The sequence below is a fragment of the Phallusia mammillata genome, chromosome 1 (genome assembly GCF_965637545.1).
Source record: "Phallusia mammillata chromosome 1, kaPhaMamm4.hap1.1, whole genome shotgun sequence".
Lineage (NCBI taxonomy): Eukaryota > Metazoa > Chordata > Ascidiacea > Phlebobranchia > Ascidiidae > Phallusia > Phallusia mammillata.
Window position 1 is genome coordinate 2,484,007 of NC_137252.1, and position 26,411 is coordinate 2,510,417.

At 38.3% G+C, this 26,411-nt stretch overlaps 4 protein-coding genes across 4 annotated transcripts; all 4 read right to left on the reverse strand.

Annotated features, from left to right (window-relative positions):
- Nucleotides 1-1,916: 1,916 nt before the first annotated feature.
- LOC145239734 (trypsin-like) lies at nt 1,917-3,569 on the reverse strand. The gene is made up of 6 exons (XM_080103132.1): nt 3,530-3,569; nt 3,314-3,458; nt 2,923-3,070; nt 2,634-2,751; nt 2,244-2,383; nt 1,917-2,090 (listed from the first exon to the last, which is right to left on the reverse strand). The coding sequence occupies exons 1-6, from the start codon at nt 3,567-3,569 to the stop codon at nt 1,950-1,952; spliced, it is 732 nt and encodes a 243-aa protein (XP_079959258.1). The 3' UTR covers nt 1,917-1,949.
- A 6,902-nt stretch (nt 3,570-10,471) lies between these two features.
- Nucleotides 10,472-11,912, reverse strand: LOC145239713 (trypsin-like). Its single transcript, XM_080103106.1, has 6 exons — nt 11,865-11,912; nt 11,650-11,794; nt 11,353-11,500; nt 11,076-11,193; nt 10,835-10,974; nt 10,472-10,612 (listed from the first exon to the last, which is right to left on the reverse strand). Exons 1-6 carry the CDS (start codon nt 11,902-11,904, stop codon nt 10,472-10,474), a joined length of 732 nt encoding a protein of 243 aa, XP_079959232.1. The 5' UTR covers nt 11,905-11,912.
- A 2,501-nt stretch (nt 11,913-14,413) lies between these two features.
- LOC145239717 (trypsin-like) lies at nt 14,414-15,835 on the reverse strand. The gene is made up of 6 exons (XM_080103117.1): nt 15,788-15,835; nt 15,573-15,717; nt 15,276-15,423; nt 15,006-15,123; nt 14,770-14,909; nt 14,414-14,554 (listed from the first exon to the last, which is right to left on the reverse strand). Exons 1-6 carry the CDS (start codon nt 15,825-15,827, stop codon nt 14,414-14,416), a joined length of 732 nt encoding a protein of 243 aa, XP_079959243.1. The 5' UTR covers nt 15,828-15,835.
- A 4,451-nt stretch (nt 15,836-20,286) lies between these two features.
- LOC145239724 (trypsin-like) lies at nt 20,287-21,873 on the reverse strand. The gene is made up of 6 exons (XM_080103121.1): nt 21,834-21,873; nt 21,627-21,771; nt 21,329-21,476; nt 21,078-21,195; nt 20,650-20,789; nt 20,287-20,427 (listed from the first exon to the last, which is right to left on the reverse strand). Exons 1-6 carry the CDS (start codon nt 21,871-21,873, stop codon nt 20,287-20,289), a joined length of 732 nt encoding a protein of 243 aa, XP_079959247.1.
- Between the last annotated feature and the right edge of the window lie 4,538 nt (nt 21,874-26,411).

Sequence of the window (26,411 nt, forward strand, 5' to 3'; positions counted from 1 at the left end):
GGTAATAGAGTCGTGACAAAGTTGTTGTTGGAATTGGGCAATCCTTTCCACCAACTACATTTCCGTTTCTTGCACTATTTAGGTCTGCCTCGACTGTAAGAAATAAAAGCCTAAGTACACTAAGGGTGGAATTCACCAAGTGAGATTAACTTAATCTGGATTAGGCAATAATCTAAGATTAATTGGTCCAGGATTAAGCACCTAGATTAGTTGGTATTCACCAACCAGGATTAAACCGGGACTAGTTAATCGGTACTTTAATCTCGATTAAGTTCCTAATCCCCGATTATGCTGAGTCATGGTCTTGGCCTCATAGTTTTTTTGCAGGTTTAAACGATGTTTTGACTTGTATGAAGGTGTAAAACTGTGTGTTTGGGGATTTTAAACATTTCTAGTTGTTTTGTGTATGTCTACAAGCAATTTATTGTGAATTGAATGGTTGATAATTTTTTGGGTTTGAGACATGGTATTTTAATACTGTTTGTTTTGTTAGCAAGCCCAAACAACAAAACATGCCATGAACAACTGATATCAGTTTGTTAGAAAATGATCTTTTGCTTTCCCTCATTAAAACACACACAGATATGATAGAAAGCTAGAAATCAGACCGCGTTACCAAAGCTCAAAAAGATGATGCCCGGAAGGTAATAACACAAGATTTACCGAGCAATTCTTTGAGTCAAACAAGGTCGATTGATTAGTAAAAATGCTTTGAAACAACTTAAAAGGCAACAAGCAAGAAAAAAACCAGCTTATGTTAAAAGAGAACAAGCAGAAATTAAAGGTGGACAATCACCCACACCCACATATAAAGCACTTCAGAATGAGAGAAAAGTTTAATTTAGTTTTATCGCACGACCCAGTAGCAAAAAAATCATAATGCTATACAAGGGCACAGACAAGGTCATCTTCAATTAAACTCAAAACCGTATTATTAAATACCTTAACCTGCGGTTTACGATCGACTAAATACCGTAATAGAAATGCATTTGCTTGGCAAAATCAAAATTAGCTATAAAATTCAACAAGTTTTTCAATATGGTTGTTTCCGTCTCTGGTTTCTTTTCAACGTTGTTGTGGTTTCTGTGACATTATTGTCTACACTTTATATCACCCCTACTACATTTTACTGCTTCAAGTATAAAATACTGCAGTGTAGTAAGCTGGCGATTTTTTTCAATTAGTTGTAAATATTACTTTTTACATTTTTTGGTTAATAGACACAAATAAAGCTTAATTGAACACAAAACCTACGTTTTATGTGGGTTAAAATACCCATACAACCCACAATTCAACTTAATCCATCCTTAAACCTGGGGTAGGGCAGGATTAAAATTTTGCCCATTTAATCCGAGATTAAAATTTAATCTAGGTTGGTGAATACGACTACCAGGGATTATCCCTTACTTAATCTAGGATTAATCTAACTTGGTGAATTCTACCCTAAGAACATCCATGGGTCTATTCTATGCGAAGAATGTTTAAAAGTACTTTTCATGAAAAATTTCGACGTTTACAAATGATTTTATTGCTTTACATTACAGTATGAATCTCACTTTATTTTGATTTGTGAAAAAATATTTGTAGGTATCGGCTTAATAGCAACTTGGCGAAATTTGTAGGAGTGCTAAGGATTCAATAGCCTAAATATGTTAAGTCCTATCTATCGCTTCTAAGTGACGCTCTTATAAGACCGATGATGACATGAGCATTTGCCCAAACGTTTGAATAATAAAGGAAGGATTTTTTCGAGTATTTGGGCCTTATTTTTTGTCATTAAACTTTAAAAAAAATCTTGATCTGTTGATGCTGCGACTAATTAGCATTTCTGACTGAAACTTCCGGATATAAGTTATTAAATTGCAAACACATACTTCAGCAACAACTTTTTTTATTGCATTATTATTTGGGCGCTAATTGCGTCAAATAGGATATTGAACCATCCACGTTTAGACGTATTGGTTGATCCAGCTGATGTAGTGGCTGACACGGGTGTAGACACCTGGGTAGTTGGGGTAAGCACATCCGATTCCCCAGGAAACAACACCGTGGACGGCACCGTTGCAGTTGACTGGGCCACCAGAGTCTCCCTGTAAAGTAAAACATCAAATGTTTGCGTTCATCAAGGCAGTGTTTCTCAACCGATGGGCGCCAAACTCGACTAATATCGGGGCACATAATTTGTGGAGCTATTTGTCTGCTCGTCCTTATAAGGCATTAATGTCATTAAGTTGACCCTTTACCTGGCAGGAGTCTTTGCCACCTTGTCCAAGGTATCCCAAGCACATCATGTCATCGTAAATGTCTCCACCATAAGCTGAGTTGCAGTCAGCATTGCTGATCACTGGAACACTGACTCCGTATGGGACATCAGGGTAGTTGCCTACGAATACAATGCGCGGAAAGTCAACAAAATGCAACATTGTGTTTTAAGCAATTTGCAACGAACAAACGAATGTAGTCAAATAACGTGATACCAAACACACACGTTATGTGTTCTAGGGTCCCGTCCATTTGGAAAAAATAAATGTTCAAAAAACGATACTGCAGGCTAAATTTGTTTTAGTTCCATGTTTTGGATTTACTTTTTCAAGGTTAGGGGCAGGTAAATCATTAAATGTTAAGAATCTTACTTCCAGTAATGGCGGTGTTTCCCCATCCGTAAACATTGCACAGAGTTCCGACTGCTGGGTCGACGTTTGCAGCTGGGAGAGTTGCATATCGGATAGCCGAAGTTTGGGAAATAGACGACTAAAAGCACAAAAAAACTTTCCATGTGGCAGTTACAACTTACATCTATTTGCAGTGAATACGAAATTTGAAATATATAAACATAAACGGAAATATTGCAGATTGTGTTCAAAAAATGCACAATAGAAGTGACAGAAACAATCCACATGTTTAAGGATTTGGATTACTTACTGTAAGTTGGAGCAACATGATGTCGTTCTCAAGAGTGTTGGTGTTGTACTGTGGGTGGGGGATGGTTCTGACAACATTGGACGCTTGTTCGGTTCCGTCGTTGCTTGAAAGACTGTGATCTCCAGCAGTTACGGTGAGAGCAGCGGCACTGAAAACCATTTACAAAAGCGTCGTTTTGGGAAAGCGAAGCTTGTGTCTTAGGTATACGTACATAGTGTAACAATTCATAAAACATAATTAGCATTAAATACCTTTGAAAAAACTTCTAACAGTTTACAAAGGCGCCGCTTTCATTCAGATCTGTAGTACGAACAAGAACTTTGGGCTACAAGTTTCACAACAATATAAAAAAATACCCACAAATGGACTTTAGATATAAAACTTAACTTACTTAGTGTTACAGTGAGCTGCGCTCATGGCGTAACCGGAGCTGAGCAGAGATCCTCCGCACATCAGACTTCCAAATCTCTTGAGGTTGACAAGATATGGAACCTGGTTGGGGCTGAGTGGAGCACCACCAATGATCCTGTCAGCAGCTGAAAACAAAACAAATTAAAATTTAAAATAAAACTGAAACAAGCACCAATATTTCAACGCCAGAACTCACCTGCTGAGGCAACAAGAAGAGCCAAGATGAAGAACTTCATTCTGCTAGAGTTTTCGTAGTTGTCTTTTCTGTTAGGAAATGATACGAATGAAACAACAGTGCAAATGGTGCTGTATATATATGCTTCGACAAGGCATCACCTGTAAACTTTCCTGCAGCTCTTGGAAGTTATCAGAAACGCAGATGTCAATTTTCCAACACGTAGGTGCCGCGTCAGACGCTAAATATAATTCCCAATCTGTTTGTTTCCCAGCGATGACCGGGTCAAATAAAAGGCGACAGGTAGAGCTACTAATACAGGAACATACGCAACAAAATGTAGGCTAAATACCGCTTGATGGCGTACATGACGCAGTTATTTGCATTAACGGTGATAGGGACTAAATTTAACATAAAGAACTGGGTTTTTAGGTTGACTATATTGTTGTTATTATTATTATGAAACCTCAGACCAATTATAGCCCTAACCGTCAGCATTTTGTAGACAATCTGCTTTATTTCCGTTGGGGCACCTACCGGAAACTAGCAAACCTGTGGTGTGAATTCCTGTGTCAGTAGCTCTACCGCTTTATCCAGTAGAGCAGCGGTTCCCAAACTGGGGTCCGCTGTCCTTTAGGGGTCCGTGAGGCAATTTTGGGGGACCGCGAAGCGGTTGAAGTAATTCTATAATCTTATTTGGCGTCAGTTTGTGCCACTAAATAAGTTTAAATTAAAGTAGAATTGAGAATCGACTGTCTCCATTGCTAAACAATGGCCTTTATTAAATGACAACTATCAAAAATGCAATTGTTCGCGCACAATCGTAATGTTTTTGTCCTGTTTGTGATGTCACATGCTGTCTTTGAATGATTGTTATGCGCAATTTTGCATAACTAGCTAAAATCCTGCAAGCAACTTTCGTTTTTATGAAATACACATTCAGGCTCAAGGACCGCGAGCCCTCGAAATAATGGCAAAGGGACCGTTTTGAAAAAAAATATGAAAAAGTTTGGGAACCACTGCAGTAGAGTCTTTGTTCAATAGAAACAGTTGTTGCGAAACTGTAGGTAACATCGAACCTATACTGAAACACTTATATTGTAATGCAAATTACATACAAACCCAGAAAAATTTGTGGTAAGTACTATTAAACAAAGGTTGTGACATGTTTTAGCATTTTTATAGCTGCCCTTTTCTTGGAAAAGGATACAAGTATGGAAAAGCTAACAATTCTTACAAATGGCGTTTAGTGTAAGCTACCATCTTGTTTTATACTTTAAACTTTACGAAAACCATTATGTACATTATTTTCTATAAAATCAAAACGACAAACTAACACTGGGGTCTCAAACACGCGGCCCGCGGGCCGCATGCGCCCCTCCAAGGGTTTTTGTGCTGTCCGTGAAGTAAATTTTAGAAGTTCTGTGTTTTACTTAGGCGGATATACCCTGTCAGACCAGTGAATTAACATGATATAATCATTCTCTATTACTGGTATATGCAGCGTTTTTACAGATTATTTGAACTAGCCCGTTTTAAAAAATCAGCGGTTGCAATTGTTTGGTCATTGTAGATCATTGTTTCTGCACATAGAAATAAAGTACAGTTAACTCTCTCACTTTGCTGCACTGTATATCTGTTTCTTATTTGTTACAGTATTGCTCTTTAATGTATCTAATGGCATAAATGAGCATTTTACTTTGTAATCTTGCAGTATTTTTGTTCGATATCGATAGTGCGGCCCTCGACTTACTTAAAAGTTTGTTTTTGGCCCCAAAGCAGTTTGAGTTTGAGACCCCTGAACTAACATAACGACCAAAAAACTATGCTGACAGCTTTTTGGGTAAATTACAAGGTATGTACAATGCGTCACAGGACAAACATTGTTGACTACATTGTTCGAAAAGTAAAAATTTCCACATCTCTTTAACGCAGGCCTGTCAAACTCGCGGCCCGCGGGCCACATGCGGCCCACGAAGCCCTCCAATGCGGCCCACAAACAGTCAACAACAATTGTAGTATTTTGTCAGATTTTTATCTAACTATACTAATTTTTTCTTACTTTTCAAAGTGAAAACAACCATTATTTAAACAGACATTTACCGAAATTTAATTTATAAATACAAATTCACATGTTATAAATAGAAACGATAGTAATTAAACCGTTCCTCAAAGTTTCAGTCAAGGGTGCACAACCCGCGGCCGTACGACCGCATTAAAATATATGTGCTAGCGGCCGTGATGTAATTACAACTCCTTTGCCAAAACATTTGATTTTCAAACTGATTTTGTGTTACTGAAAAGAGTATTACCAGCCTATAGCAGGCATATGCCACAGATTTTTTGTAGGCCTATTGTGTGCAAACAATGCGAAAAAACAGGTACGAAATGCGTCACAATATAGATTCTGACGTAATTAACAGTTAAAACTGATTTTCACATTGTGCAGCTCAATCTGTACACCAAGTTGGAAATTAATCAGGGCTTTTGGGGGCGTCAATAGACGGTATATATATATGATATAAACCTTTTTCTTTACATCTGTATTTTTAAAACAAAAACCAGCAGATAATTGGCGGCTGTTGGTGAAATAAGGATCTGCAATGCGGTCGTCGCAGTGAAAAGGTTGTTTAAGTGTATAAAACTAGATCAAAAATAACATGCGGCCCTCGGCGTAATTCCAAACTGCAATGTGGCCCCCGAACCCCAGGAGTTTGACACCCCTGCTTTTACGAATCATTAAAATTTTGACTTCTTTTCAAGCCAGCTCATTGATTCATCTGTGACGTCATAGTTGAAAAAACAATTGATATTCTATTAGATCAGGGGTCCGCAAATACTTTTTGGCGCGACCCTAAAAAAATTGCTCTAAATTCTCGCGACCCAAGCATCAAGTCTGTGGAAAATACTAATCAACTAAATATCAATATTAAGACTGCTATTGTGCTATTGTCAGTTGCTATTTTCACATAAAACAGTACGTAAACGAACGTATTTATTCTATCAAATGAGAATTGTGGGCTCTGTGTTGAGAACACGGCTAATCAGAAAACGCATGCTTGCATAGGTGCGCTTAACTTTTTGCATTGTTACATAGACTGTATGTCACAGTTACGTAGTCATTCGTAACAATCCAATAATAATTAAAAGGTTGAAAAAAGCCGAAATTCATTAATACTGTAGATGCGATGCTTATATTCCTGGGAAATTTAAAATATTTCGCGACCCAGACTGGAAGGTCTCGCGACCCAAATTTGGGTCGCGACCTACTATTTGCGGACCCCTGTATTAGATGACATTAACCTTATGTTTACTTTATGTGTACATGGCTGCTAGAATAAGTGTTTGGGTTGTAATGAGCAGGCAAAGATACGAGAAACGAAATTTACAAGTTTCTGTAAATATCAGATGGTTGTTTAATAACTTGACGACTTTAACAGCTTGTTTTAAATGTTGTTGACCTTGAAAACAATATATTCTGCCTTTTTAAATTGCTTAGATTGGTCTTAAGCACTAAATGCAGAAAGTTGTTTTTAACATTTACCTGAAAATATATCAAGTTTGTAGAGCTCTTCTGGCAAAAATTACATTTGCCAGAAGAGCTCTACAAACTTGATATTATGCCTGGCAGCAATAGCTTATATACTGAAAATATATGTTGGGTGGATGTAGTCTGTCATGCTTAGATTGCACAGTAAGAAAATGTAATATTGTGGTCCGAATGCGACTTTTGGTGTGTATGATTCCGTTTTCGTTAAAAACATCTAAAAAAATAGGTTTTTACTGGAATTAATCCAGTAGAAAGGCGTTTACTTGAAACTGGAGTCTGCGTTTTTCGTACGTTTACGTGGATAAGGGATGCGCTGAAAATAACTTTTACTGAAACTGTCTACTGCTTTCCAGGAATAAACTGCAGGGAAACACACCTGCTGTGTCCACAGCTAGAAATGGAAATGTCTTAAGCCGAGCCTCAGAAATAGTCATCGGTATTATGAACATAAATGACGCTCATACGTGTATTGTCCGCAAAAAAATGAGAAAAAAATTGTCATTTAATCTTTGTATTTTGCTGGTGCAATATTTATAGCAATGAACCTTGCGTAAATAAACTTCTGATATTGGAAACTCGTTCAGAGAGAGATAGACAACATAAACACAAACAAATTATTTTGCAAGTTGACTTATCACAACGCATGTGTAAATTTGTCCTTCAAACATATTTGTGTTCTTAACCAAATTGCTGTTTGTCGCTATATGATGTTTAGGCCAGTGTTTCTTAACCGGTGGGCAATAGAGTCTATTAACCAGTAATAGACCAGTAATGGCCGTAGAGCAGTTTGCAAGTGGGACATGGACAGTTGGACGAAACGGATTGACCGTCTGCCTTGCACAAAACTTAAATTTTAATCACGAATCTTTAGTTTTCTCTTCGCCCTACGCAAGTCATTCTTATTGCGTAACACAGGGGTGTCTTTTTTTGATGGGGGCGAATTTTATCAGGCATGACGCCCAATGGTCAACGTTTTTTGCGAAGTTTTTAACCGTGGAACTAGAACACAAATATTCGGGATCCACGTAAAATGCGGCAAGGTGCCACACTTTGAACTTGGACATCCCTGGCGTGACATTTCCCAATGTGACACAATATTCCCTTTTCACTGGTACACCAATTTTATCTTTGTTGTAGAAGCAATGTTTGTGGCGAGGCTTACATTTAAAACTTATTTTTTGTAAGTTTGACTGATGTTCGTAGTTTTCGGGCAGTTTCGACATGTGATGTGTCATGGATCGTATAAATGCGAAGATTTGTTAAAAAAACGTTTAATTCGTTTCGTATGAAAATTTTTGGTTGTCCTTATTTTGGGGTCCATGTCGATGGCAACCCTTGGTATAGGCCAGGGGTTAGGTAACTTGGTATAGGCCAGGGTTCTTGGTATAGGCTAATTCTGCAACTTATTACACACATAAAACTATTTGCGTCTATTTTGTTTCAACACAGTTAGTTAAAGGAACTTGAACATACAAACCAAGAACTTACACTTATAACGACGATGTACATCACGCTTTCCCAAACCTGTGCTGATACGTTTTTTGATTGAAGATTCTAAATAATTCCATAATATCACAGACTACACTCTTCGCAATTGTTGTATAGCAAACGACGACTCCATTTAAGCTGTCTTAAAAGTTGATGACAAGGTTTAAAAACAGTCAGAACAGTGACACTGCAATACCTCTCTCTCTCTAACTGCCACACTTTGTAACTAATCAACACGAGGCACAAGTCGCAAATACTTAGCCTATCATATATTCAAATACATACTCACGTGATTTTGTCAACCAATTACACAATAGGACGGTTTTTGACGCCACAAAGGAACGATTTGGACAAGACTGTGGTTGCACACAAATTTTTTCAAAGTCTCCAAACAATACCTATAGGTGCTCTTTTTTATTCGATAAACTGTACAGTCTACTTAAATTTGTTTCAACGTTACCCGACAGCTTTTAAAAAACATTGCGCGTTACGTCACACGAAAGTTAGTTGCTGCTGTAGCTTGAACTAAATAATGATATATTTTCACCAAAAAACGACGTTATTTTAGCGCACTACATTTTGATTTATTTGTCACATGTAGACTATGAGTTGTCTTATGATGGAACTGAAACGAACTCAGGTTGTTTTAATAATCATTACATGCATTTTGCCAAGCGTTTCAAAACCAACACCAATTTTAAACGCAGGTTAAATTGAAAACTGGCGAAATAAAAAACGAGCATTTTTCACCAAATCAATAAATCTGGCCATGCCTAAAAAATACTTCAGGTGGCCACGTATAACAAACCAAGCTTAAAACCGCCTAAATTATCTTTGATAGTTGTCAAATTAGGACCACTTGGCCGAGTGTGGTATAATCCAGGCATAAACTGGTCAAATTAACAGTTGGCCGGAGATACGCCGACTTAAATTTTTGATTGGGAACCCGCGGCTCCGGAGCCGCATGCGGCTCAGTTTTTGTAATTACCTAGTTTTGATGACACTTTCTGTGACGAATATGCCGAATACAAAGACTCAAAAACATAATAGCAGTGCAATAACATGAGCGAACCCGCTTGTAGTAGTTGGCTACAATTAACCGCCTCTATACCATGAAACGTAAAGTCTGAAAGAGGCAAACTCTGGCACGTAGGATAACAAACAGTTACTTAGTATTGCAAAGTCGATGGTCGCGAGACAAGAAACATTTTTTTCAGTGGCAGTTCATTTTAAAACGGCTTTGTGGCTCCCAACGTTTTTCTACACAGTAAAATTGGTCCGAATGGCTCTTTAAGGGATAAAGGTTGGCGACTCCTGATATTGGCAAACATCAAGTCTTGTTTTAGCCGAGGTAGTGGTTATTTTATCGGCTAGCAACTATACGGGTTACTGATCCCTTCATAATCGCAGGTAGTGAAACATATTTGTGGTTTGTTGGTAGTTATAAACTGCGTCTTGACAATTTTTTTTTATTACGGTACAAGTGGAATCATTTGATAGTTATAATTGACCATAAGGCGACTTGCTATAGGTTTGTGCAGTAAGGAGTAAACATGCTATATTTATTTTAATGGGTATAGAGTAGGGTTATCAGACGTCCGGAATTAACGCCAATTAGCTTAAACCACAGTAGTTTTACGATCCTTTTTAAGGGGTTCCAAATGGTTTACATTATAACGGTTGTCTGTTTTAAAGTACGATGCACCCTGCCGCGTACAATCGTACATTTATGGGACTATGCGTTACTTAAACAAACTCTCTGGTGTCGCCAAAGATAGTTATTAAAACCTTTGGAATTTTGCCCACGCAGATATGGTAACACTAGTAGTGAGGAAAACGCAACCAAACGAGTTCAACAATAACTTTTTTATTACGTTATGAGTTTGGCACTCATAGCGTCTAAACAACTGCCAACCAAGCACGGTTTAAATGTATTGGTTGATAAAGCTGATGTAGTGGCTGACACGAGTGTAGACACCTGGGTAGTCTGGGTATGCACATCCGATTCCCCAAGAAACAACTCCGTGCAAATCTCCGCCGCAGTTGACTGGGCCACCAGAATCTCCCTATAAACAATAAGGTGCACCACGTCACTAATGGTTGTATAAAAGCTGTTGCTGCCAGGCATAATATGAAATTTATAGAGCTCTTCTAGCAATTGTAATTTTGTACCTACGTTTCGACGTCCTATACAGATCGCGTTTATAAGGGTAAATAACACTGAATGCGCGTGGCACCTATTGTTGGTTTGTGAAATGCAGACTTTTTGGATTTGTTAGCCATTTTACCTGGCAGGAGTCTTTGCCTCCAGTTCCGAGGTATCCCAAGCAAATCATGCCATCGTAAATGTCTCCTCCATAAGCGGCATTGCAGTCTGCGTTGCTGATAACAGGGACGGTGACTCCGTATGGGGTATCAGGGTAGTTGCCTGCAAACAAGTTTAAGGTTTACTTGCCAATTTTCAAGCCAATGTTTTTCTTGAGGGGTGTTTGCGCAAATTTTTGTCATGTAAAATTAAAAGAAACTTACTTCCAACAATTTGGGTGTTGCCCCATCCGTAGACATTGCAGTTGGAGCCGACTGCTGGGTCGACGTTTGCAGCTGGAAGGCTGGCAAACTGGACATTCGAGTTTGTCGAAATGGTCGACTAAAAACAAATATGAATTTACAAACAACGTTTTACAAAAAAAAACTTTTTTCTTTATTCTGTAGTTCAAGATTATAAAAAACTGGAAGGTAAATCTGCTGTTTTGGAAAACAAACTCCAAATAGATTTTCTGTTGATGTTAGGACTTCTTTAACTTACCGAAAGTTGAAGCAACATAATGTCGTTCTCAAGAGTATTGGTGTTGTACTGTGGGTGGGGGATGGTTCTGACAACACCGGAAGGCTGTTCGGTTCCGTCGTTGCCTGAAAGACTGTGGTCTCCAGCAGTAACAGTAAGAGAACTGGCACTGAAAAAAAAAGTTTACAAAAACGTCTGTGTTAAATATGCTTTCACCAGCCAAGTTTTTGCGCTTGTTAACCTTACTAAAACAAATGAGCTTCAATTGTAGACAACACAGCAACATTAAATTTAAGACAAATAAGTGGTTTAACTCACGCAGTGTTGCAGTGAGCAGCGCTCAGAGCATAGTTGGAACTAAGCAGAGATCCTCCGCACATCAAGCTTCCAAATCTCTTGAGGTTGACAAGATATGGAACCTGGTTGGGGCTGAGTGGAGCGCCACCAATGATCCTGTCAGCAGCTGGAAACAAAACAGTTATTTGGAATGTTAAAACACCAATGTAGAACAATATTTCAACGCCAGTACTTACCTGCTGAGGCAACAAGAAGAGCCAAGATGAAGAACTTCATTCTGCTAGAGTTTTCGTAGTTGTCTTTTCTGTTAGGAAATGATACGAATGAAACAACAGTAGAAAAGGTGCTGTATTTATATGCTTCGGCAAGGCAACACCTGCAGCTTTCCCCCAGCAATAAAAAATTGTCAGAAATAAACACAGATATGTCAATTTTCCAATACGTAGGTGCATCGTCAGACGCTAAATATAATTCCCAATCTGTTTGTTTCCCAGCGATGTCCTGGTCAAACAAATGTTGTATTTAACCAGTAGAGCAGTGGTTCTCAAACTTTTAGGCATGCGGCGCATTGAAGAAATAAAATTTCCTTTTGCGGCACAGTTGGCTAAACAAAAATGGTTGCTTGAAACTGGAGCCCTCGGTTTCGTGAGATTTGTGTGGACAATGGACATGCTTAAAACAAGTTTTACCAAAATCTTCTCGCGCTGTCCAGAAATAAACTGCTCGGGAACACACCGGCTGTGCCCATCGCTAAATATACAGCTGATAAAAGTGCATGTCAGACCGAAAGTAATGTTAACATAGATATACACAACAGGAGTCTCAAAACTTGGAACGATGGCAATTTACTAAAATCTTGATTTTAGTGAGATAAAATCAAACTGAGGGCCCGACAAAAGTGGACTTCAAACTTCCTTCTTGGTTTTCTCAAATCACATGTACTTACATGTGATTTATCAAAGACATCTCATAATAAAAAAAACTGTTAGAATTTAAATTCCACTGCATATAGGTCTAATATTTGTGCACAAAATAGTAGCATCACTGTATTTGGATTTTTGCATAAAGATTCGCCCCCTATAATGGAAAATTTACCACCGAAACCGGCTGTATTGAACCAGACAAACGCAAACGCTACAGCTACTAAGATACAAACTCACAAAAGACAGGTAGAGCTACAAACACAAGAACTCACAGGCCAGACTTGTTAATTTTCATAAGGTGGCGCAACAGAGCATCGGCTTTAACTATGCCAATAATTGCTGACTCAGCAAATTGTTTACTTATTGCCATGATAAAAGCCTATGCTCCGTTGCGTCACCTTTTGAAAATTAGCAGGTCTCACCTGTGAGTTCTTGGGTTATTTGATTTTTCAACATACAAAGTTTGCTAAATACCGATAGATGGCGTAAAGAGCACAGTTATTTAAAACAACAGTAAGACAAGGGTAGGGTTAGGAACTAAGCTTAGCCTATAAGCTAGATTTAATGTTATTTTAATTATAAAACCTCACTCCAACTCTAATAGCCCTAGCCGTCAGCATTTACACATCGCAATTGGCAAACTTCGTCATATGTGACGTTAGTAGAATTTTTGAGACAAACATCAGTTAAATTATTAATAATCTCTAAAGGAAAAAACATATGCTTGACCTCGACCAAATACCCCAGGTTCGAAACCTCTGTCTTGTTTAAATCATTTGTTAATAAGCGCGCCTTTTTTAAGACTGAAAAAAATGTAGCATGTCAAGCAAAGAGTATTGCTAACTAAATGGTTATTTAATCGACCAGCAACTATATTTGGGTAACTGATCTACCCCCCTTCATAATCACGCGTAGTAAAGCATGTTTGTGATTAGTCGGTAGTTATAAACTGCGTCTTGACAAAATTATTTTGTTTATTACGCTACGAGTGGAATCATTTGATAGTTATAATTGACCACAAGGCGACTTGCTATAGGATTGTGCTGTTGGAAGTGAACATATTATATTTATTTTAGTGAGTATATGGTGTTACCGGACGCCTGGTATTAACGTCAAGTAACTACAGTGGGAGTCTAAAAGGTTTACATTATAACGGTTGTCTATGGCTGATTTTGATGTACGGTGCGCCCTGACGTGTATATTCATGCAACTACGCGTCTTAAAAAGCTAACAATATTCTGTTAAAACGCCCGGACCTTGTAAAACTTTCCGTTTGTAACTTATTTAGAAACACAACTGCACTTTTTATCTATGTGAAAGTGGTGATATTTTATGAAAAAGGACATGTTTAGGGTTCGTAACGTATAACAACATGCCATGATATGCAATGTGTCGCAAAAGATAGTTATTGAACCCATCCGGAATTTTGCCCACATGTGGTACATCGGACATGGTACATCTAGTATTAAGGGAAACACAACTAATTGATTAAACTCAAAAGACTTGATTGCAACATTAAATGACTACATTTTGCGTGTATTTGTCGACCTATGATTTTATACTATTGTAATGCTTGTTTGCAAGCATTCTATTTTGAACTAGAAAATGACAAGATTGGATTAATGTGTTTTCCACCACAAACCTGACAAGTTTGTTTATTTAGGAACTTGTTTACACAAAACTGCTACTTTTTGAGTTTGAACTAGGTGATCAAGCCGTTGATTTACTGTTGAGGTCTGTGTAAACTTTTCAAACATTTCCTTGCAGTAACATTAAAGTACAATAAAAGTTCAGCAATATCTTCTTTATTAAGGTATGAGTTTGGCGGTCATAATGTCAAAACCACTCCCAACCAATCACGTTTAGACGTATTGGTTGATCCAGCTGATGTAGTGGCTGACACGGGTGTAGACACCTGGGTAGTCTGGGTAAGCACATCCGATTCCCCAAGAAACAACTCCGTGCAAATTACCTCCACAGTTGACTGGGCCACCAGAATCTCCCTGCAAACAATAAGGTGCATAACGTTACCTACTGTTGTATAAAAGCTGTTGCTGCCAGGCTTAATTTTAAATTTATAATGCTCTTCTGTAATTTTAAACCTACGTTTCGACGTCCTATACAGATCGCCTTTATAAGGGTAAATAACACTGTATGTGCGCTACACCTATTGTTGGTTTGTGAAATGCAGACTTTTTGGTTTTGTTAGCCATTCTACCTGGCAGGAGTCTTTGCCTCCGGTTCCGAGATATCCCAAGCACATCATACCGTCAGTGATGTCTCCACCATAAGCGGTGTTGCAGTCAGCGTTACTGATAACAGGGACAGTGACTCCGTATGGGGTATCAGGGTAGTTGCCTGCAAACAAGGTTAAGGTTTACTTGCCAATTATTAATCGAATGTTAAGGTGTGTTAGTGCGCAAATTTTAGTTGTGTGAACGAAAAGAAACTTACTTCCAACAATCGCTGTGTTGCCCCATCCGTAGACATTGCAATTGGAACCGACTGCTGGGTCGACGTTTGCAGCTGGGAGGCTTGCAAATTGGACATTCGAGTTCGTCGAAATGGTCGACTAAAAACATAAACAAATTGACATGCGATATTTTCAAACCTTTTTTTATTCTGTAAATCAAGATTTGAAAAAATCGTCGGTCAATCAACTGTTTCGGAAAACAAATTGCCAAAAAGAGTTTCTGTTTATGTTGTAGGACTTCTTTAACTTACTGAAAGTTGAAGCAACATAATGTCGTTCTCAAGAGTGTTGGTGTTGTACTGTTGGTGGGGAATGGTTCTAGTGACACCGGACGCTTGTTCGGTTCCGTCGTTTCTTGAAAGACTGTGGTCTCCAGCAGTAACAGTAAGAGAACTGGCACTGAAAAAAGTTTACAAAACGTTTGTGTTCAATATGCTTTCACCAGCCAAGTTTTTGTGCGCTTGTTAACCTCGCTAAAACAAATGAGCTTCAATTTTAGACAACACACATCAACATTAAATTTAAGACGAATAATTGGCTTAACTTACGCAGTGTTGCAGTGAGCAGCGCTCAAAGCCCAGCCGGAGCTAAGTAGAGATCCTCCGCACATCAAGCTTCCAAATCTCTTGAGGTTGACAAGATATGGAACCTGGTTGGGGCTGAGTGGAGCGCCACCAATGATCCTGTCAGCAGCTGGAAACAAAACAGTTATTTGGAATGTGAAAACACGGATGTAGAACAATATTTCAACGCCAGAACTCACCTGCTGAGGCAACAAGAAGAGCCAAGATGAAGAACTTCATTCTGATGAGTTTTCGTAGTAATTGTCTTTCTTTTTGATTAAGAAATACGAATGAAACAACAGTGAACCTTTTGCTGTATTTATGCGCTTCAGCAAGGTGGCATCTGCAAACTTTCGCACTATTTAGGTTCATTGCAAGTCCGCACATAACATCTTGCAACTATCCAACACGTCAGCGCAACGTCATATGCTTAATATAATTCGCACATGTCACATACCCATGGCTACGCGTGTAAGGCACAGTTGAATTTGTAACTGAAATATCATTGCTGCAAAAAATTTCAGCACGAATCTTCAGGTTAGGGATGAATTTCTTGCAGTGTTTTTTTTTATAACCACGTGTTTGAGACTAAGACCATTTTGACAAAAAAGTTTGAAACATTTGACCGGCGATCACATTTGGGCTGTAAATCCCTACTCAAGGCCAAAGATAGTTTACTGAAATTTGCTTGAAATCATTTTGCCATGCCACATATGCGCCTTCGATATATAACAGGTAGTGGTAGGGTAACGCCTTTCTTTAATGTTAAATACTGCCGCTAATGGCTATGAGTTAAGATCACCTTTATAATTTTTTCAATAACTTTCCCAGTTTAAAAGTGCTACAATGCCCGGCATAGTTGGTTGAACAGTTGTTTGCAAACAGTTTGTAACAAAAAATGCTTTTTTGTATGTTAACATTGTAAGCTAACTCTGCATTAATTGTATATAATTGCAAGGTTAACTGTAATAGCCGAACGTGACAGGCTGTTATATTTTTTTGGTACGTGGCTAAGAGGTTGTAATGTAACATTGAAATATGAAAGCTAATGCTTTCCGCAAAATTTCGTAATCTGTATACTTACACCAAACACTGCTAATGTCATCATCGTTAAAATACACACTTCAACTCGCAGACCAGGAATAAACATCTGAGAAAGATCACGTCTGTGGCCATCGCCGACGTTATAAGTTTGCCAAAGGCGCCTGAAATAGTCGGTGGTATAACGTAGAATCTAAAGTAAAGTTAAAAACATCTGATGTTGAAATTTTAACATTACAAAAATGACATTTATATTTAGTCGGGCTACTGGTAAAACAGTCAGAAATTTCGCAATGACTAATCTGAAGCGTACAACTGTTTCTCGCAGTGGGCCATGATCTGAACATACCGAATACAGCCAATTAATAAACAGTTATACATTTTAATCTTTTATTGCAGTGGTTCCCAACATGCAGTTTGCTCCCCTCAAGGGTCCGTGGGTTGTTTACATGGGTCCATGAAGGCAATTTTTTAATCCAGAGAGCTTTATGTCAACTTTGCTGTGTAATACAATGCCAAAAACGCCATACAACAACTTCCTATGATTTAACAGTAAAAGTAAAAAACAACAGATTACTTAAAGAAGTCAGCGCGGGCCACGTAAATTAAAGACTGTCGCGAGCCGTGCTCCGGCCTGAGGGCCGTATGTTGCACGGCCCTGACTAACAATGCACAACGATTTATAACATTGGTTTAGGGCTGGAAAGACTACACATATGTGATTTAGTATAGGTACTCTATGGAAACACTTTAGTAATGATTTATTTCAACTCCAACTCTTTTACGTTTTCCCAGTACACCTACCAACTGCAGCTCATAGTTAATCCACGCATATTTATTGGTGATTACACACTGGAACACATTACTCCCAATAAAATACCAATCATATATGCAAAAATTGCTGAACAATTGCCTAAAACAAAATTTATCGACATTTTTCCACTCTCTCCTTATTGCCCGCAATGCATTTTTGGGGCTTCCTTGAGCAGCCGCCATTACGCTTCAATTTGCTTCAACCGTGACGGCCAGCAGCGCAATCCAGTGTTTATACAGATCAGTGTCCTGAATCGCTTATTTATGATCCAGCCGACCTTGTAAAAAAATAAAAATAGGGTGCATTTGTATGGATTTAAACTAAAAAATATAACGAATCGGCTTAAACAGTATTTCATGGTAATGTTGAGGTTTCAGTACGTTTTCCGTTGCGTTTGGTAACGTTGGTTGTAAGTTATACATGCTTGAACGCCATGTTTTCAAACCTTTGACATTATCTACTGTCACAATTTTAATTGGTTACGTCATATTGCTGGCATTGTAGTGTTGTCATCACTTTGTGATTTTCCTTTGTACATCAGGGAAAGAAAGTAGTAGACGCAGCTTTAATTGCTATTCAGCGTTTGTTTTTGTTTCCGGTTTAAATGATCACTTTCAAAATGGTGTGCATTTGAACTCTGTATCGGTTGGCACTTAATCAATATGTGGATACTGCAAGCATATCATGATTGCTTATTGCTAGTTGTGTAGAACAGAGCTGTATCGACTGAAATCAGTAATTTAGTTCTAACAATATTATTGTTGGTGTTGTTTTTGTAATTGAAACTTCCTGAGCTTGTTTGCTGATGATTATTAGTAAATTGCCTAGGCTTGTCCTAAATGAATTCCAAAGTTTGCTTATATTAATAGTAATAAAAATTACCCAACCTTTTTACACTTAATTAAATCATTAATTACTTTTTTGCAAGAAACCATTGTTGTAGATTTCGAGCGAAAACGTTATTTGAGTTGAAAGTACTTTTAAATACTCTAGTTTAAATAATCGCCAAAAACAGTGTGGAAATCACATTTTTTGGAAATATTTTGAATTTTTTACAATACCGCAATTTCTTGTAGTTAAAACATGTGACAGAGCTGCATTAGCTTATGTCAGTGGTTCTCAAATTTTTTTGTTGCGAGGCCTCTGGAAAAGTTTTGGACTTGCGACGCACCAGCAAATAAAATTTAATGAGGAAACTTATTATCAAAGTTGTGTTTATTGATACAACAACAAAAATCCACGAAACGAAACTATTCTGCGACGCCCTTGGAAAATTGAAACGACGCACCAGGGCGTCGCGACGCACAGCTTGAGAACTACTGGCTTATGTAGCTGTAATTGAAATGGTATGGTGCAAAACGTTTGTCAATAAATTGGACTGTCGTCTACCACCGTAACGTGAATATGGGAACTTGTATATATCCGGTCTGAACTTTGTGTTTTTGGTCATGTTGTTTGCTACTAACATTGCGAATAGGGATTACCTTAATGTCGTACTTGACAACGATGCTTTATATACTGGCTGTACTATATTTTTTAAGGGTGTACCAATTTGATGGGGTGTACCAGTTAATATACCTTTAATCAGGGTCAGCTACAAGTTATAACCACATGTGGTTCAAGCTGATCGTTTTTTGTTGCAACGCATCTGTTTGTTCTGTTTATTGTGAATTATTATTGCATTCATTCTGTGCGTTGTAAACAAAATATATTGAATGATTGATTGATCAGGTATCACAATAGGCACAGGTTTATGTTCTACACCAGACTGACTGAAATGTACATTACCTGGTACAACATTTGTATCTCAAGTCTACATGTAGCTTGCATAAGTTACCGCATTCTATTTGTAACGTCATAATTTAATTATTCTCTTGAAAATCGTATGTAATGGTTCTTTTTGCAGTAGAAAGTGAATTATACAAGCTACAGTTTTTCACTATGCCATAAAATTATTGATAATGGATTTGGATTCAGTGTATTACAAAGATGCATAAACTTTTGACTGAGGTGTACAAATTTTAAGTAATAGGGGTCAAGGTGGGTTCACTCTGCCCTTTCGGCCGGATGAAAATTTTTTTTGAAAATTTGACCAGGCCTACATCACCCAGACAGATTATCATTTTTATCAGTGTTTACATTTCTACGGATTTTTATCAAAATTGACCAGAGCACAAATTATCAGAGTTATATAATCGTTTTGTTGCATACTATTATCGTGCTCAAGTGAACCTTGCGTAAGGTGATGTAATGTGTACATTTGGGGTAATAATGCCCTTTGTTTTGTCATATTTCATAATTGGAGAGTTTGACCAGCCAGTCATCACTCGTATCACTCCCCTTTCAGAAATTTGCCTATTTTTGCACGTTTTTGCTTTTTTATTTTTCATCCAACAATTTTCCAGGGGGGGTCAGCTGACCCCATTTGCCCCTATGTGCGGACACCCTTGGCACTGTGTATAAAGCTAGATTTATCTTTGCATGTAAAGTTACACGTTTTGAGTGGTTTGGGTTTGCTTCTGATTACTAAGGGAAACTAATGCCACGTCAGGAATCTCATTTGGCTAAACGATTTTTTGCATTTATTCCTAGCTTTGCGGTACAGATTTGATTACAAATTCAGGGCATTACTAATCAACGTGTGTTGGTGCGTACGCGTTTTTTGTCGTAAATTATGATGCTTTTGTCACAACAAACGACTCGCTAAAAGAGCATGAAATCACTCTTGTGCTGATCTGTGTGAGCTTTTCTGACCTTTTTAATCAGACGAAATTTGGCAATAGCTTTTTATTGCGTTATAAGTTTGGCGCTCGAAGCGTCAAAACTACTGTCAACCAGTCACGTTTAAACGTATTGGTTGATCCAGCTGATGTAGTGGCTGACACGGGTGTAGACACCTGGGTAGTCTGGGTAAGCACAACCGATTCCCCAAGAAACAACTCCGTGCAAATCTCCTTTGCAGTTGACTGGGCCACCAGAGTCTCCCTATAAACAATAAGGTGCACCACGTTACCTATGGTTGTATAAAAGATGTTGCTGCCAGGCATAATATGAAATTTATAGAGCTCTTCTAGCAATTGTAAATTTGTACCTACGTTTCGACGTCCTATACAGGTCGACTTTATAAGGGTAAATAACACTGAATGCGCGTGGCACCAATTGTTGGTTTGTGAAATACAAACTGTTTGGATTTGTTAGCCATTTTACCTGGCAGGAGTCTTTGCCTCCGGTTCCGAGATATCCCAAGCACATCATACCGTCGGTAATGTCACCATCGTATGCGACATTGCAGTCAGCGTTGCTAATGACAGGGACGGTGACTCCGTATGGGGTATCAGGGTAGTTGCCTGTAAATAAAAAGCTAAGGTAGTCATCAAATTTTTGTGACGGTGACGGCGGTCAATATGAAATACATTGTGATCAAATTATTATCATATTAGTTATATTAAAACTTCTGTTATCGAGTACTTGCGATGTGCGAATTTCGTCACGAGTTGAGGTTGGAAAATATTTGTTCAACTAACGAAACTGGCAACAACCAGAGAAATAAAAGACCTTAATCTGGTTTCAGTTGAGATCTACGTTTGTTTACATGCTTAAAATATACAAATTTCGATGCGTGAAAGGAAACTTACTTCCGACCATCGCTGTGTTGCCCCATCCGTAGACATTGCAATCGGAGCCGACTGCTGGGTCGACGTTTGCAGCTGGAAGGCTCGCAAACTGGACTGCCGAAGTCGTCGAAATGGTCGACTAATAACACAAACAACCTTGCACAAGATTTTCAAGCTGGATTTGTTCATGTCTTGTACAGTATTTTAATAAAAAGACTACAAATATAAGCTATAGCTTAATTATGACCGTATTAGTATTTGTTTTTACTTACTGTAAGTTGAAGCAACATAATATCGTTAACAAGAGTTCGGCTGCTGTACTGTGGATGGGGGATTGTTCTCACCACATTGGACGCTTGTTCGGTTCCGTCGTTACGTGAAAGACTGTGGTCTCCAGCAGTAACAGTAAGAGAGCTTGCACTATAAATATTTAATGAAAAACGTTAAAAAGTTCGTTTTGTGGTACAAATAACAATTTTCGGTATCGAAGATTTATACAAGAATTTGAAGAGATTAAAAAAATACTACGACAGTCGGGCTGTTGCAGTGCCTACAGTTGATGAGACTTACGAAGCGTCGCAGTGAGCAGCGCTCAGAGCATAGTTGGAGCTGAGCAGAGATCCTCCGCACATCAAGCTTCCAAATCTCTTGAGGTTGACAAGATATGGAACCTGGTTGGGGCTGAGTGGAGCGCCACCAATGATCCTGTCAGCAGCTGAAATAACACAGGGTAAACTTTAAGTTTAAAAGCAACAGTATTTCAACGCCAGAACTTACCTGCTGATGCAACAAGAAGAGCCAAGATGAAGAACTTCATTCTGCTAGAGTTTTCGTAGTTGTCTTTCTTTGTGATGAAGAAATACGAATGAAACAACAGTGCGTCTCATGCTGTATTTATGCGCTTCAGCAAGGCGGCTTCTGCAAACTTTCGCATGATTCAGGTTCATTACAAGTTCGCACATTACACCTGCCAACTTCCCCAACACGTCAACGCAACGTCACATACTTAATATAATCCGCACATGCCACATACCCACGCCTACGTGTAAGGCACAGTTGAATTTGTATACAATTTCAGTTATAACTGAAATACCATTGCTGCAAACATAGGCGCCGAGTTTGACAAAAATGAAAGGTGGCGGACGTAAAATATGACGTCACTTCATGTGACTTTGTAACACGTTGCTGCAGGGTTTATCATTGGTTTAGTAACGTTAAAAAATGCTTCGTCAAGTTCTTATTGCTGCTTCATTTCACGATACTGCTATAAACTAACCCAAATTTCCGCGGTGGCCGCCACGTGCTTTACAAAACCAAGGTGGCTGCGCCACCACCTACTCGGCGCGTATGGCTGCAAATTTCAGGACAAATTGTTAGGAGTAAAAAATTTTGACTCGCGATCACGTCTGGGTTGTGAACTCATGTTCAAGACGAAAGAAAAAATTAAATTAGCGTGAAATCATTATGTGACGCCTCATTTGCAACTTTGACATATAACAGGTAGGGTAACACTATTCTGTAACGTTATATACTGCCGCTAGTGGCGACGAGTGGCGCACACTTAATTAAGACCATCCTCCAAGAGTTTCATATACCTCTGTCAGTTTAAAAATGCTACAATACTCGGCAAAGTTCATCCAACAATTGTTGCAAAACGTTTGTGTTAAGTAAGTTAACATTATAAGCTAACTCTGCATTAATCTTATGTTGGCAAGAGCTAAACAACTGTAATAACCAAACGTAATATGATGTTATATTTTATCGTTACGTGGCAACGAGGTAGTTTTGTAACATTGATTCTTTACCTTATACAAAGGTAGGTATAGATGAGACATGTAATAAAATCTTTCATACTGTTCAAATTATCACATGTCATAGGAATTTGAATCACAAAAGTGCCACAGTCGTTTTGCAAGTTTTGCACAATATGCTTAGTGGCCCGAACAGTGATTATTGCATCATTCGAACAGTGAACTTTCGCCTTGTTTCACCCTGTGTTTCTGAAAACAAGTGTCTGTGAATATTGCCATCTGCGTCTTCGCCAAACTCCGGCACCACCCCTTAGCACGTAGACATCGAGCTATTTTTGTCAACAATATGGCAACTTTCATATGACGTACGGTCTGGGAAACTGTGCAGATGTCCGTGCGTGTAAAGTGCTGATGATGCCTTTTCATAATTTACCATTATTGCCGCTTTGTGCAGCTCAGTGACGACATATGAGCTTGATTGTTAGAGGAACAATTGATTTGTTCTGTTTAAATTAATGTTTTTGTCGAATATTGCATTGGTTAATTACAGCAATTGTTCTACGGAACTATTTTATAACCTAATTTTTTGTAATTGTATAACTTCAGCTACAAGTTTTACAGGTGATGAATCAAACACCATTTGCTTCTTGACACATTGTGATACAATATTCTTTGAAATAAATTTTACAGTCACAAACGCAACTAAAACATCAACAACATTTTAAAATTAGTGCACAATGGCCTGGAAGGCTGAGGATTCTTCACGACTACAGACATTTGACACACAAGTCTCCACACCACAAACAAAACATAGCCGTAAGTCGTCACCAGTCGTGTTGACTCTACGTCGGCGGGTTTTAACCAGTTTGTACCGGTTTTCTACTTGTAATTGGAACTTTTGGAGTTTCTGAGAACGAGCTGCTATTAATACTAACAGGAAAAATGCCAACTGTTTAGTAGACGATCCTAAAGTTTGAAGTAATTTGCCGTTTTGTGTATGACACTACCTAATTTAGGGGTACATATCCACAAGCTATGGATGTATATCAGGGGTCTCCAACACGCGGCCACATGTGGCCCGCCAGGCAATTTCCGTGGCCCGCGGCGTTATCAGCAAATGAAATAATAAATTAATATCTTGCAAAATTTAAAGGATGAGTTTGTTTTATTCACCCTTCAAGTATTTCACAATTCAAAACCATATATCACTAATTTAAAAATACCAAATTTAACCTTTGTCATACATTATTACTATTGTGATGAAATAATGCAACCTTATTCTGATCATCAAAGCGTAAAGTTAAAATCCGTTAAGTTTTTTGTGTCCACTATTTTTGTTTAGCTTAGGGATAAGGAACTTTTACGTTCATGAAAGCCAACCAACATTTTGTTGACACTTATGTTGGCCGCATTGACTTTTTCAGATGCCTATAGGCCAGTGGTTTCCAAACCATTTGATTTACATAACAGACGTTTCGTAATTTTCCGCGGTCCACGATGAATTCAATGCTAAAACCAATTAAAAAGCTTAAGCTGCTGAAAGTAATTTAAACTTTTACCAATACAGCTTATGGATTTATGTCACCTAAATATTATCAATTGGTTACGCATATCAATGATCTAAGAGCGGATTGTGACATCACAGACAAAACTAAGATAGGGAATTATGCGCAAACAATTGCCTTCTTTGTTGATTTTTATGAAATAAAAAAGCATTGATGAACACGGAAGTAAGATTGTAAAGTCATGAGCTCTTGGAGGTCAACAAAAATAACGCCGTTAGCCATTAAGGGACCATGAACTAGAACATTTTGACATGTAAGACTGCATGTGGCCCGCGGCCTCCAGAAAATTTGAAAATTGGCCCGGAACAACCGTTGAGTTGGAGACCCCTGATGTATATCATAATATCCCAGCCTTTAGTGCAATCCGTGAAATTCTTATGCGTAAATAGCTTGTTTATTCCGATAAATATGACCGAACGATTCACCGTTTATAAAGATATAACCAGTTTATGATGTTGTTGCACTTTTTGAGGCTTGTTCATTTTTCATTGAAACACAAAGAGCTTATTAAATGAATTCGCTTTAACCTATGTTTGAATCATATACACGTACACCCCGCTGTTCACTCCTGATTTATCGAAAACAATCAGTAATCATTTATGATGTCACCATCTGCATGGTTACGTTTTGTGCCGTCTGGAAACGGTACATTGTTTGCACACAAAAGATGACAGAACCAAAGCCGTTGAACACGTACGACCATTTCGCCTGTAATATAGTATGGCCAGGGTTGCCATACCGTCCTTCTTTCTTAGATTTGTCTTTATTTTAAAGGGCAATGTCTTGAAAAAATGTATTGTCCTTATTTCTAAGAAAAGTCCTTCTTTTGAACTAATGTCCTTCTTTTCTCTTATTTTCAACAATCACAAGTCACATCCCTGTTGCAAGTAGAAGTAAAGCTAGACCTGAGCTGTCGTGAGATGCACAAAGTATTTTCTACGAACAAGGAGTTGCTGGAACTGATTGTTTCTGACAAAAAAAATTGGCTTGTGATATGTCATGACTCGAACAAAGATTTAAACGTTTATTTCGTTTCGTATGGACGCTCAATTTTTTGGTTGTCCTTATTTTCTGCTCCGATGTCAACCCTGAGTATAGCTTATCTATTGTCCCCAAAACATTTAAGGTCAGTTTTACAAATCCAATATCCAGCGAAATATTTATATTTAGTGCGTAACCGAAACTACATTTGCTACAAACGAATGGGAATTTCCGGTTAGTGGCGCAACAGAGCATAGGCGTTTGCTGTAGCAATTATTGCTGGGTCAACAACTTGCTGAGTTGCGCCACCTATCGGAAATTCCCAAAAATCTGGCGTGAGTTTCTGTGTTAGTAGCTGTTTCAATAAGTTGTAGGCGGTGTTCGTAGCCATTAATTGAAGTTTAAATGTGGTCATACAATTTTTAGATTTTAATCCTTACTGTTTTAATGCCGACTAAATTGTTTCGGTTGAAAACATGCCAAGGAAGCAAGATTATAATTTTAACATTTGAAAAGACTACTCAGTACTATCCCTTCCATTCTGGTCAAGTGTGATTTTATTGACATTTGCCCGTCATCAAATTTGTGTTGTTAATGGTTTAGGGGGAAAAAACAGCAATTAAAACGACACCAAAACATGGCTAATAAACTGAAATTTTCTGGCGGGTTACAAACAGTGGTTTAGAACGGTATTTGAAATTGCAGCATTATCCGGGGCAGTTGGGGCCATTTTTTTATCCGACCAGAGAACAAACAACCTACATTCAGCACGCATTCAACGGATCAATACATCTTGTTACGTTTACATTGCTTTGCATATAGCTATGGGATATCTCAAGATATAGGATTGTTTCTACCAACGCATCGAAGTTTGAAAGTAGAAAACAATACGATGCTTTACAGCAGGGGTGTCAAAATGTGGGTTGCGTCCCAATTTGGGATCGCGAAATATGTCCTTGTCACAATAAATGGTTACGTGTGTAAATTTATTGTTTAAACATCATTCACTTGTATAGGCTATACCTATATTCACGTGTATAGGCAATACCCGTCAAGGG